This window comes from Pipistrellus kuhlii, unplaced genomic scaffold (assembly GCF_014108245.1).
Source record: "Pipistrellus kuhlii isolate mPipKuh1 unplaced genomic scaffold, mPipKuh1.p scaffold_m20_p_5, whole genome shotgun sequence".
Classification (NCBI taxonomy): domain Eukaryota; kingdom Metazoa; phylum Chordata; class Mammalia; order Chiroptera; family Vespertilionidae; genus Pipistrellus; species Pipistrellus kuhlii.
In genome coordinates this window covers 66936629-66951200 of record NW_023425551.1, presented here as the reverse complement: position 1 = coordinate 66951200, position 14572 = coordinate 66936629, and the positions used below count along the sequence as shown (strand labels likewise).

Here is a 14572-nt window from a genome sequence, read left to right as displayed (position 1 = left end):
GGACAACTTACTGCAACCTGCCAAACCTTAGTTTTTCTTTTCTATAAATTTTGATAAAATTAACCTATAGAATTATTATAGAGATCAAACAAAATAAATGAATGGATAAATACAAACCAAGCAGAGCTCTATGACATTACAAAATGTATACCATTCACATTTGTTACCTACCATATGGTAGAACCTTTTTTATACCTTCATAGACCTTTCTGTTGTACATTTTTTGTTGTTGTTAATCCTCACCCGAGGATATTTTTCTAGTGATTTTTCAGAAAAAGTGTAAGGGAGAGGGAGAGACAGAGAGATAGAAACATCCATTTGCAAGAGATACAGTGATTGGTTGCCTCCTGCAAGCACCCTGACTGGCAGGACGGGAGATCAAACAACCAAGGTACATGCCCTTGACCAGAATCAAATCTGGGATCCTTAAATCTATAGGCCAATGCTCTATGCAATGAGCCAAACTGACTAGGGCCATTATAAATATTTTTGTTGATGTCTTTAATGTCTGTTGCCTTTGTAATAACACTAACTAGAATTATTAAAAAGCTTCATAGGTCTCTGTCAATTTTTTATTTTTTATTTACTTATTTTTTATTGATTAAGGTATTAACAAATGTGTCTTTATCCTCCCATTGTCAAGAAACAGAAACATTAATGATGAGAGAACACTGATCACCTGTCTCCTGCATGCCCCACACTGAGGATCGAGCCCACAATTTTGGCATGTGCCCTGACTGGGAATTGAACTGAGACCTGCTGGTTCATAGGTCAATGCTCAATCACTGAGCCATGCTGGCCGGGCTGTCAATTTATCTTAAGCATTATTTTTATTATTACTGTGTTTCCCCGAAAATAAGACATCCTCCGAAAATAAGACCTAGCGCATGGAAACATAAGGCATCCCCTGAAAATAAGACCTAGCGCAACTTAGGGAGAAAAAATTAATATAAGACACTGTCTCATTTTCGGGGAAACAGGGTATATTTGATTGTCATGCATCTGTGAATAGGTTACAGTACATTATATTTATTATCTTGTGAATGAGATAGCATATTTTCCTTAATAAAGCTATTGACATCATCACAATTTCTATTTATTCTTACCAAACAAAAATTAGTAGGGAAGTATTTTGAACCAAAATATTTACTTCTATGGACTATGGGAAAGTAAAAACCAGAAAATTGCAACTTATAAATGCCTGAATAAATATATCTTTTTAAATAATTTATCTCTTATAAAATTAAAATATTGAATATGCCCCATTACAATTAAACTTTTCATAGAACTATAACCATATGACAAGGTTTTTTCTCCTAACTCATTCTATTGGGTACTAAATTTTTATGTGCTTCTTTTTTTTTTAAACTCTTGAGTTGGAGCTGCTTCCTTCTGAGTCAAGCCAATATGAAAAACAGTATAACTTCCATTGTATTGAACTTATACAACCAAGTATATATAACTCTATCAATCTTTCTCTTCCTTTGTTTTCCTTTGCTTTTATGTCTTTTTTTTTTAATTATTAATTTCAGAGAAGAAGGGAGGAGAGAGAGCTAGAAACATCAACTATGAGAGAGAATCATTGATTGGCTGCCTCTTGCATGCCCCTCACTGGGGATTGAGCCCGCAACCTGGGCATGTGCCCTTGACCGGAATCAAACCTGGGATCCTTCAGTCCACAGGTCGATTCTTTAACCACTAAGCCAAACCAGCTAGGGCTGCTTTTATGTCTTGACATCACTGCTCTTCCATCAAATTCAGTCACTTTGCAAATTTAGAACTCTTCAATAATTCTGTTGAGCACCCAGCATTAGAATTTTCACTGCTATAGTAGCATGGCATAGAGAAGTCAAAGAGATCTTAAAAACTTGGAAAACAATAAAAATATTTAATCATAGGCAATTGGTTAAATAGTCTGATGTTCATCTATTTCTCAAGAAGTTAGGTAGCCAATCATACAGTGTGGGACAAACTCAGTTCAAACATACAGAGTGGGACAAAAATAGGTTTACAGTTGTGAGTATGCAAAACACAGTTTATTTTTGTATTATTATGTGGTGGGCTGTTTCTCTGTTTCCATGTCCATCACGGGAAACGACAGGTTCCTGGGTGGAGGAGCTGGGGATTAAGAAATTAGAGAAAGAAGAAAGAGGCATGGAGGCTGAAATAGATTCATCAAGCTGGGTGCTAGGTGGGCGCCATACTCTCTGATGGAGAGGCAGCAAGGCGGCCCTCCAAGCCACGCAGGTTTATTTATAGGGTCAAAGGAGCTTATTTGCATTCTTAACTAGACTCTAGCATTACTGGATTTACATATCTAGACCCACCCCTGCTGACACCTAAACAAAGGTACTCTGCCAGTGCCTCAGGCTCAGCTAACAATTTAAAGAATGTCCATGTGCCTTCTCAGGTGGTCCTCTACATTATTATTTATTAATTATTGTATTATTTTCAATATGAACAACTGTAAATCTATTTTTGCCTCACCCTGAATACAAAAACACACAAACAAAAAGCTTTTAAAAGGTAAAATGTTCATAAGGTTAAAAAAACAGGTTACAAAACACTATTATAATATGGTCCAATTTTATAAAATAAAATACTGCACCGGCCAGCTTTTCTCAGCGGTTGGAGCATCCCCCTGCAGACCGAAGGGTTGCGGATTCAATTCCTGGACAAAGGCACTTTCCTCAGTTGCAGGTTCCCCTACCCCAGTAGGGGTGCATGTGGGAGGTAATCAATGGATGTGACTCTCTCACGTCAATGTTTCTCCTTCTCTCCCTTGGTTCTCCCTCCCTTCCACTCGCTCTAGAAATCAGTGAAAAAAAATATCCTCAGGTGAGGATTTAAATAATAAATAAATAAATAAATAAATAAATACATACATAAAATATAGTTTTTTAATGTATTTTTAAGACCTAGAACACCATTTAAAAATAATCCCAATTTTGTAAAATAACAGCAGTATAATCCAAAAGCTTATTTCTAAGTACCAGTATTTTAATTAATTTTGCTCTTTTGCTTTTCTCACCTACCCCATACCCCATTATTTTGTATAACAAATGAGCAGCATATATTACTTCCATGGTATGGTAAACAGAAAAAAATGTATTTTTGTGTGTCTGTGCACATACATGTGAAATACATATAGACACATATATGAGTGGCAGTTCTGAGTTAAATTCAATACAATGGTAAACCTTGAAATACCTTCATTTTCAGTGTAATAATATATAAACTAAAAAAGGAAAAATTAGTAATTTGTAACTATTCTTTTAATAATCAATAATTTGGGACTACCCTTTCCACTAATCAGAATGTCTGTTTACTCTCTAGGTCACTGGATTATAGATTATCTAAGAATCTAAGAACCCTAGTTTATTGAGCAATTTGTTAAACATAGAAGAGGAATGAAGAGCCTGGATTACACTGGATCTCAGCTTCTTGAAAGCAGAGCCTTTTCTTGTATCTTCCATACCCCCAGAGCTTACCACAGTGCCTGGTACATAACAGGTGCTTAAAAAACCTTTGTTGAATGAATGGTTATTTCATCCAGGCCATGTGGAAGCCTGAAGTACCTAATCTCCTTACTTCTTCAGAGAGTAGACACAAAGTGAAAAATCACTAGTGTCCTCAGATCCTAGGTCTCTTCCAAAAAGAGCTGACAAACTCTGACAGGTTCTCATGCCCTGGAATACCCATAAAAGTTAATTTATCAACATTAAGTAAGGCACACAGCAGCTAAAGTAGAGCTGAGATCTGATTATGGGAATGTCTGATGCCAAAAATTTGTCCGTAATCAATATACTAAACAGGAGCCCTTATAAGGCCTTACTTCAAACTGTAGTGATAGGAAAAACTCCATCTCCTCTACTGGAATTAGTTAGCTTCTTCCTTTCCGATAACAAGAACTATATAACTGAGCATATCTATTTTTTTCTTTGGCTACCAGGAAGTTCAGAGACAAATGTTGACCTCAACTACAGCAACTATATTGGTCTTAACTTTTGCTTCTATGTTCTCTAAGCCTGATTCATATTTTTACATCTACTTTTGGTATAAATCATCTCAAATTTTAGAATAAAATCTTTATTTTGGAATAAGGAATATAGCATCATTATGTATTAATTTTGCTATATTTCTAATTCACAGAGCAGCCACCTAACCATAGCATCCATCTCTATATTGACTAGAGAAGAAAAACCAATTAGCAATTTGTTCCAGGTTCGTATGCTATTATTGCTCCTTTTAATTATGTTCTGTGGTTGTCTCTAGACTATATTAACTTCAAAATTGCTGAAAAGAAGATAAAGCTGATAACATGATAGCCCAAACTTAGTGTGTGGTTTGGTTTGCTTGTTTAATTTTAGACCTTACTTTTCAGTGACATCCGTTCAGACTTGAAACTTCAGTCATTTGTTGACCTTAATTCTGAGGGTATCAGATGAGGTCAGCATTATCAAAGAGAAGGCCACCAGTAAAACAAATTTGCATGTGCCTGCTAACGTATAGGTATAAAATTCTAAACTTATTTGTTTGAAAAAAATGGAAAGTTGTCTGACCCACTTTAAATCAGTGTTTCAGTAAAAGGCTAGTGAGAAACCCAACTAAGAAAGAGGCTTGGTTTCCATGAGGTTAGTAGTTATTACTCAAAGGAGAAATTGACATACTCATGTGATGGTAGATTTTAATGTAGGAATGGGGAAAACACTGATGGATTGTGGTTGTTTTATGAAAGATGACATGATGTTGTCAGGGGCAGAAATAGAATAGTCTAATACTGTTTCATAATAATAGTAGTAATAATGACATACAATCTTTTGATCAAATAAGTTTGACAATCTTCCCAGAGTTTGAAATTTAAGAAACTTTTTCTTGACCTAAAGTTGGCTTTTGATCAATCCAATAAGCCCTGGAATGCCTCAAGGATTTGTTTTCTCTCCTTATGAAGGAAAATTTTATACTTAAGATAATGAGAAACTCTGTCAAATAAAGAAATAACAACTATATTCTATTTATATATGCATATTATTAAAATAGATGTTCTGGAGATTACATAAAAATCTCTAGGAGCCTATAACTCTACTTGTTATTCTGGAATACTGTATTTTACAGAAAGGATTCCATGTCAATTACATTATAATCAAGTCCATAACCATGTCATTTTAAATGTCTTCTTGTTGTTTAGAGATAGTCACTGTTTTATTATAATGCATTTGCAAAAATGTTACATCTTCTGAGGGATCTATGGAAAGAACTCTGACTTATTTTATATCAGATATATCTGAGAATACATTTTCAGACCATTCCCTTCAAACTGGATGAACATTATTATAACTCTATAGAGTATCTGGATTTATAGAAGTACTGGCAAGAAAAATCAGGAGAAACAAAATTGACTATGGGGTGAATGAACTGAAAATATATAGTTTTTAAAAATTTTTGTTGAAAGTATCACTTATTTTTTATTTTTTTTGTAACATGAAAAATTTTCACTACTTTATTACATATTTATTATCAAATACACAGCATATTCAATACACATGTTCAATCTTTTTAGCACATTAATAAAGTTATTAGGATAATTAGTCCTCCATATACAATTCCTATGGGGATTCAAGGACAAAGAACTTATTTAGTAAACAAATGTACTAAAACATGGGTATAAAAAGTAGATTGTTAAAATAAGTTATACATATAGTTATGACTTCAAATTTTTGTGTTGTTTTTTTTTTCTTACATGTTTCACATAACAAGATATTAAAACTGACCCTTGTATTATTTTTTCTAGGACTGTAATAATAAAATACCATAAACTGGGTGGCTTAAACAATAATAATTTCCCTTTATAGTCTGAACTCTAAATCCAAGATTAAGATGGTAGGGTCAGTTGTTTTTCAACCTCTCTCCTTGACTTGTAGTCAGCTGCCTGCTCACTGTGACCTCACGAAGTATTTTCTCTATGTCATATATGTCTGTGTCCAAATTTCCTTTTCTTGTAAGGACATCCATCATACTGCATTAGGACCTTTCCATATGACCTCATTTTACCTTATTTCTTTAAATGTTCTGTCTTTAAATTCAGTCACATTTTGAGGTATTGAGAGTTAGGGCTTCAACTTTAAAATTTGGGGAAGACACAATTCAGTGTCAAGAAAACCCTCTCGGGAAGTAAGTGGAAAATTCATAAACAAGATAGTAAAGCTTTCCTTGATTAAACGTTCCCCTAATTTCTGATGCATAAAATAATTATATATAATTTTATGAGGTTTCCACTTTCTCTTTTTAAAGAAAATTTTATTTATTGTATGTGCCCTGATCTTGGCATATAAGAAAGATGCTCATTTAATAACCAACTGAGTTACAAGTCCAGGACTCCTCTCTTCTTTCTCTCTTTTTTAAAAAAAATATTTTTATTGATTTCAGAAAGGGCATATGCTTATTTTTAAACATTTTGTTTTCAAACATAATGAAACTTGTTTATTTTCTTTAAGCAATTTGGTAAATTATATCTTTTTCTCCCTACCTGATCAAAATTATATGTTTTTCTCCTACCTTATCCCTCCAGAATTTGGCAATTCTTAATGAGTAATGTAATGGCAACACATTTCTTCTCACAGTCGTGGCACCAGGCTGCAATGATAATCTTCACCATGGAGCCCTACTGACTAGATTGCTTTACCATTTTTGTTATACCAGTAATAGTAGGCTCCCTTAATGTGGAAGTGACCCAGCTAATTTGTAGCATGTTAAAGCCCTGAATGCCACTTCCAGGGATAAATCAAGACTTGAGCCAGGACAGGGAGGCACTTCTAGAGAATCATGCAGCAGTGGTTTATTTGCTATTGCAGCATGACTACAGAAGTGAGGAATTCAAAGGAATATACCACCCTAATCTTTCTGACAATTCTCAATTGTTAGAAAACAACATTCAACAAATTAAAGAAACCATCTCCAAGGTAATACAATGAGAAGGATTTTTTAGATTTTACTTATCCAAGTTGGCTACCCAGCCTGCCTAGGTTGCAGGAATTCTTTAATTTTTATCCTATTTATTTCTTTAAAAAATATATATTTCTATTGATTCCAGAGAGGAAGGGAGAGGGAAAGAGAGAAAGAAACATCAATGATGAGAGAGAATCATTGATTGGCTGCCTCTTGCATGCCCCCTGCTGGGGATCAAGCCTACAATCTGGGCATGTGCCATTGATTGGAATCAAACCTGGGACCCTTCAGTCCACAGGCTGATGCTCTATCTGCTGAGCCAAACCATTTAGGTCGTCCTATTTATTTTTTATAGTCTGATTGCTTGCTATTGTATTCAATGTATTCCTCTTTTTAGATCCTGCATTCACTGTATTCTATCCCTGTGAATTGCTTTCAAGGCAAAAGCAAATGCATTCTAGAAGAATGAGACTTTTCACTTAAAACTAATCTCATAGATCTAAGATGATAGAAATAACAATTGGGAATGCTAGAGGCAGAAATAGAGTAGTGGGAACTAGCTATAGTTATAAGAAATATTAATCGTGATTGTCCTGTTCTGATAGGAGAAAGCACATTTTAACCTGGCTGAGAGTTGTATTCCCTGGGACATGGGAGTTAACCTGAGAATGCAGCCCATTCTTCTTTTTTGAGAACTGCTTATCATCATATAAAGATTAACAACCTTGTTACAGAAACAACCTGGTCCCCGATGTGCCCACCCTGGGTGGCTGCATTGCCAGTAACCTGTAACCATTATACCTTGCCTACTTCTCCATGCCTATAATTCTTACTTTCCCATGTAATCTTTGTCCTTCTACCCAATATAGGCAGCTAGCTTATCAAGAAGATTTTCATAGATGACCAGCTCCTCTCCCATACTGCCAGAATTATTGGAATAAGCGCTCATATATCATTCAACACTGTCTCTGCTTAATTGGCTTTTTTTTTTTTTTAAGGGAGAAGTACAGTGGGTTATTTTTTTAAAATATATTTTATTGATTTCTTACAGAGAGGAAGAGAGGGATAGAGAGTTAGAAACATGGATGAGAGAGAATCATCAATCAGCTGCCTCTTGCACATGCCCTACTGGGGATGTGCCCGCAACCAAGGTACATGCCCTTGACCGGAATCAAACCTGGGACCTTTCAGTTGCAGGCCGACTCTCTATCCACTGAGCCAAACTCGTTTCAGCTGGCCATTGGCTTTAAGTTAATCACTGATGATGGTACAGTACCTCCCCCTGGGACAGGGAAGAGGGGGAAGGCTAGAAGGGGTCAATGGAAGGGAAAAGGCAATATATGCAATACTTCCAACAATATTTTTTTAAGTCTGTAGAATAAAAATAAAAATACAGATCAATCATAACAATACCTAAGCAAATACATATATATATATATATATATATATATATATATATATATGGATATAGATATAGATATATAGATATATAGATATAGATTATTTATTTATTCATGTTTTCATTTATCTTAGAGTGAAAGGAAGGGAGAGGAAGAGAGAGGTAAAAACATCGATGAGAGAGAAATATCTATCACCTGCCTTCTGCATGCCCCCTGCTGGGGATTGAGCCAGAAACTGGGGCCTGTACTCTGACTTGGAATTGAACCTGTGACCTCTTGGTCATGGGTTGATGCTCAACCATTGAGCCACACCAGGTAGGCTTCTTTTCTTTCTTTTTTTAAACAGCAATCTTTGACCACATTAAAACAAAAGATTCGATAATGCTCTCTCCCAAATACAAAAGAATTTTTTATCTTCTATCTCTTACATTATTCTCTACTGTAAATAGGAAGGAATATTGTTTGGTAAAATAATACTATCAAGAAGCCTTAAAAATCATTATTCTAATTATTCCTTGAAATGCATCATTGACTTCTAGGAATATTTCCCAGTCTGAATGGCTCATCCCTCCTCCACACTCAGCTCCCAACTGCCAATTTGTAGTTCCTCATTACTTGTGGATATCTGTTTCCAAAGTTTTCAGAGAAGGAAAATAGATAAACCTAAGGAAAATCACTAAGAAAAGCAATCACGCCTAACTTACTGCCTCTATTTGTTTTTTCTCTAAAAATTATAAATAGCAAAGATTACCTAGTGTCAAAACTAATTTATTTTTAATTTTGTATTTTTTTCTCAATTACAGTTCATAGTAATGTCGAAGGTGAGTGGAAGGCAGCCATTGGGAAGAGCAAAGGTGGCTATTAAAACAGTCCAAATGGATGATAGTGTAAGTTAGGGAATGGCAGTAGTCTGGATATAGGTAACAGATATGAGAGACACAGCAGCTTCTAAGATTGTTACCTTAACAAGGTAGAGGAGGGACAGGGGAGCTCATAGTGACTCCATGTCTTCAAGGATAGATAGTGATATCAACACTAGAACTAGGGGAATCATGAGAGGCTGCATTTTACTTTCTTTTCCATCAGAATCTGCTTTGTCATCAAAATCATCTACCATCACCCCTGAGATTCAGCTGCTCATGGCCTTCCTCATTGATAAGTCAAGACACAGTCTATCCAGTAAAGCAGAAGTCACTTTAGGCATTTGCAAAAGAGAAAATTTAATGCAAGGAACTGATTGAGATTGGCATCAACAAGAGGCTGCTACCATCCCAAGGCTGGAAACACAAAAGGAGTTAGCAGTGCTCTAGGACATAGTGAGGAAACCCCTTATATTCACCACCTTCCTTCTCTCCATTCCCACCCTCCTGCCCTCCAGCTGAACACACTAAAAGCCAGCTGGCCAGGGAGCCTGAGAAAGCAGCTTGAAGGGTCAGTTCTGTGAGACAGAGTAGATCAGGGCAAGGAGGAATGCATCTCAGGATGAACACACCCAAGATTTAGCCAACTTCTTATATACCCTAATTGTTGAGGTAGAACTGCTAGTCATAATCCCTACATTATATGAGATACTATCCTCATGAATAATACAAAATGCCAGCTGAGAGGACATGGGAGCCATGTTCACCTCACTGAGGAGAAGGGGCAAAGAGAAGATAATAAGTGGCCAGCCACATCTGTATCCACTCATCTTTATCATCCTTGAGCAGGTCGTCAGAGTTCCTAAGGAGGAACTATTCTTAAAGACCTAAAATCAAAGTTCATCTCACTAAAACAGTGGACAGAAAAGGAAGGAGAAAACCATATCCTTCTCTCTTAGTTGCTTATCTCTCCCATTCTTCGTCTTCCTTTTTATATTTGTCATTTTACTTCTATTCATTACCCTCTTGTGCTCTATCTCCATCACATTTCTCCAATCCCTTTCTACATTTCCAATTTCTTCCACTGCCTGTCTATATCTCCTCCCTCCACCTCCAACTCATTCCTCCTGAGGAACTGCATTAGTTAACAAGTTGCTTGTTAGACATATTTTTAATAGTAAGTCTCATGTCTCTTGAAGCTAGATATTAGTTCCTTAGCAGAATAAACATTCAACAAAGCAGGTGTCAATTCAATAAAATAATATATCCCATCATCATTAAACTATTTATTCCTTTTTTGTTTGTTTATATGGTGAGATTTTGAGTAGTTTCTAAAATGGCCTTTATAACATCAGTTGGGGAATATGATAAGGAAAAGAATTATCAAATGGGAAATCAAGGTGCATGACACCAAACAACTTGAACATTATGTCAAACTCGTATTTTCCCATAAGCCATTAAAATAAAGCATATCTCTTATAGCAGCTTCGTATATGCCATAAATGAATAATATCAGCTCATAAGTAGAGCACCTTTACTCAACTTCTGATGAGTAATACAATAGTTCCTTGAAGAAGGAAGAAAGGAAATAGACTTTAGAAACATAAATTTCTGTCCTTCCCAGTTTCCTTCATGCTATGAAACAGATACTATTCGCCATGAAGGAGAGGTTCTTTTCTGACCTCATTTGGTGATGGAACTGTTAACCAAAATAGTGTCACCCCGACACGCCAACGTAAGTGACCACAGAAGGATCAAAGTGCTATAAAAAGAGAGAAGATAGCGTACTACTTCATCCATCTCACAGCAGCTACAAGCTCATCCATCTCCAGCGAATCAAGAGAAACTACAATGGCTTCTGTGAAAACTTCCTCCATGGTGAGTCCTGCACTAACGTGCAATACTCTTATTGATTTGGACCAGATGATACTTCTGGACCTTGGGCATGAAATTCTGGATTCTGATTATAGAGATCATGTACAATAGGAAATGAAAGCTTTGGTAGATACTTGTCATTGTATATCATGTTAAAGAACTGGTACATATCAGTTTGAAAAATTAGATTAAAACTGAAAGATAGCTATATTGGGGCTAAATCATGCAAAGAAGTGTCACATAATTCTGTGCAGTAAGAAATAATGTTTATTGGAAATCGACTCTTCTGAGTACAAGTGGTTTAATATAATTCTCCCACAGCACTTTTCTTTAATCCAAAATTAAAGAAATTAAATCCTTAAGGATTTAATTAATTGTGGCAATAACTTTTCTTTCCATTATCCTATTATTATACTACAATCTTGGTTCACCAAACCCAAATATTATAATCAGATACAGTATAACTGTGGTTTAGAGTAAATGGTTTTTATATTCTTAAAATATCTCTTTTGAAATATAATTTGATTATAGAATTAATACATGTAAATTTAGAAAACTGTAAAATATATCTAAGAAAACATTCAGAGGATCCAGTTTTTGGCTGGATGTTTACCAATGATACTAACAGCATTTCTAACACAAATACTGATACCACCTGGATTTGCTATGGCCCTTTCTTAAGGGCACAATTGCTTTCACAAAGGGTTTCACAGAATGATAAGATAGAGCGCAATGGCACAGAAAGACATTTCCTCCTAGAAAATCAAGGTCAATATTATCCCAATGACCTGACTGTGATGCATGTACTGACAGTATGATGACTTGTAATTTTTACAAAAATTACTACCAGCCAATAAATAATGTGCCTTTCCTAAATCAAAAGATGAATGTTTAGAACTGGTAAAAACTCTGTGGTCTTAATATTATTTTAGTCATCTAGCCAGGTTTTTATTTAACTGATCTGAAAATTTACAATAGATTGTCCTAGAATATAGTATGTTCTCTCTGATTAGCAATACAATTGTTATCACAATTTGGTAACAAAAACCACTTATTAATCCAATTTCCCACCTCTCTCTCTCCTTTCCCATTCAGTTCCAGTCACTGCTACTGCTGCTGAGTCTGGTGGCTATAGTAAAGGCAGCAATAGTATTTCCACGAAATCCAGAATGCCCAAATACTGACAAGAACTTCCCTCAGAGTGTGAGGGTCAACCTAAACATCCTTAATCGAAATGAAAATGAAAAGTCTAGAAGACCATCAGATTACTACAACCGGTCCACCTCACCTTGGAATCTCCAGTACGTAAGGACCCTATATGAAATCTGTTTTCTTCTATATTTTATGCATCAAACTGCCAGTTAAATCACTTAGAGGGAAATTTTTACTCACTCATAATCATCAGTCACACCTGGAAGAGCCATTGTGCAAAACAATGGTTCTCAAACTTCATTCTGCAAACTTACTTGCTAGAGCACAAGACAACCCTACCCCCAATACCCATCCTATTAGATGTCTTTGTCATTGACACCAAAAACCCACCCCAATTTGTGATGGTCTACATTCTAATATTTATGACACTCCAAGTCTATTTTTTATTTACTCTTAGGGATTAATGCTTGAATTTTTTCTATACAAGGACCTCCATTGAGAAGATTTCTTGTAAATTACTAGTAATTAATGAGTATTTTTATGCATTTTGTCTTATCAGAACTTGGAATATGTGGCTTAAATCTCAGTGGAGAAAGAAGTATTATCTTGGGTATTGCCACCCTTTTTTAGGTTAGATAGCCTTGGTCTACATCCCAACAGATCTATATTTGGTGTGTATTTAGACCCCCATGAAGAATTAAATTTAGACCCCCATGAAGAATTAAATTTAGACCCCCATGAAGAATTAAATTTAAAAACATTTTTAGACCCCCATGAAGTACATCTAGTATTTAGACCCCCATGAGGAATTAAATTTAAAAACATATTCTGATAGTTTGGTTTTATGCAAATAAGCCTCAAATATGTGGCACCTAGAGATTTACCTGACTGTGGAGTTTTTTCTCCTCTTCCAATTACTAAGAATACTTCAAATACATCAATTAAAATTCAAAGCAGCCAGCTTGGTATGGCTTAGTTGTTGTGGGTGGGCCATGAACCAAGAGTTAATGAGTTTGATTCCTTGTCAGGGCACATGCAGGGGTTTCAAGCTCCATCCCCAGTAGGGGATGTTCAAGAGGCATTCAATTGATGTTTCTTTCTCATTAATGTTTTTATCTCTCTATTTCTCTTTCTTCCTCTCTCTCTAAAATAAATAAAACATACTTTTTAAATAAATTTTTAAAAAAACATCTCAAAGCAAATCATCAACTCAGCTGGAGGAGAGAGGAAATTAAGGTTTATATAGTGGCTAAAGCTTTTGTTTCTAGCACTTCTAATCAGCTTCTGGCTCTCTTCCAGGGATGTGTTGTCAGAAAAAAAATTTTGATGCATTCCATATTCAAACTTTATTAAGTCAGATTAACAAATATTTTATTCCTAGATGATTCTCTTGGTCTTTATCCATCTATCAAATGTATCTAAATAAAAACATCCTTAATGTCAATCAAACTTAAATCCTTCTATAGTCTGTCTACCTTATTCTGTTCATTCTTCAAAGTAAATGGGAAAAACTGATCATTGCCTTTTCTCCATATTTCATGTGCTTAAAAATCCAAGTTTTCCTGAAACTACTTCTTTTTCAGACTAATAGCCTTTAGAGAATTTGCAATAACTATAGTTTGTCACCCTCTGAATTTATCTTCCTTCAATTATTTGTCTTCCTGTTCGATATCCTTCCCGCTTTACCTGGAATTCACTTTCTTCCTGGCTTTTGTCTCTCCCTGTAGCCGCAATGAAGACCCTGAGAGATATCCCCGTGTGATCTGGGAGGCAAAGTGCCGCCACTTGTTCTGCGTCAATCCTGAAGGGGAGATCGACCACCACCTGAACTCTGTCTCCATCCAGCAGGAGATCCTGGTCTTGCGCAGGGAGCCTCGGCACTGCCCCCACTCCTTCCGGCTGGAGAAGATACTGGTGACTGTGGGCTGCACCTGTGTCACCCCCATTGTCCACCACGTGGCTTAAGATCCCAGCTCTCTGAATCTGTTAGGCTTTCTGGGGAGTAGACCTAGCCCCATTTCTGACCAATTCACTAGGGTTCTTAAATAAGTTCATTCAACTGAAATTTCATAGGTAACACTTTGGTTCAGAGATTGACTCTGAATCATCTTTCCCTCTCCCCAAGAAGGAAGGTTTAAACTAAGTACCATTTTGTTTCTTACTTGCTTTTCTATGGGCTTTAAGTTATTTATGTATTTAAGAGGCCCTGAGATAATTCTGATGGTATAAGATTCCATTTCAATGAGTTACAGGCCTAATTTTATTTTATTTTTTAAGAAGACAATATTCCAGACTTGGGAATTTTATTATTTAAAAGGTAAAACCTATATTTATATGAGC

At 35.7% G+C, this 14572-nt stretch overlaps 1 protein-coding gene across 1 annotated transcript; it reads left to right on the top strand.

Annotated features, from left to right (window-relative positions):
* The first annotated feature begins 11056 nt into the window (after positions 1-11056).
* On the top strand, positions 11057-14239 carry IL17A (interleukin 17A). Its single transcript, XM_036415071.2, has 3 exons — positions 11057-11083; positions 12176-12381; positions 13960-14239. The coding sequence occupies exons 1-3, from the start codon at positions 11057-11059 to the stop codon at positions 14195-14197; spliced, it is 471 nt and encodes a 156-aa protein (XP_036270964.1). The 3' UTR covers positions 14198-14239.
* Positions 14240-14572: the final 333 nt, after the last annotated feature.

Excerpts from the sequence above, each read along its gene's own strand:
- IL17A (XM_036415071.2), top strand. The coding sequence starts at position 11,057 with ATGGCTTCTGTGAAAACTTCCTCCATG. Across the intron at positions 11,084-12,175 it reads CTGTGAAAACTTCCTCCATG|TTCCAGTCACTGCTACTGCT; the intron begins GTGAGTCCTGCA and ends TTTCCCATTCAG. Across the intron at positions 12,382-13,959 it reads ACCTCACCTTGGAATCTCCA|CCGCAATGAAGACCCTGAGA; the intron begins GTACGTAAGGAC and ends CTCTCCCTGTAG.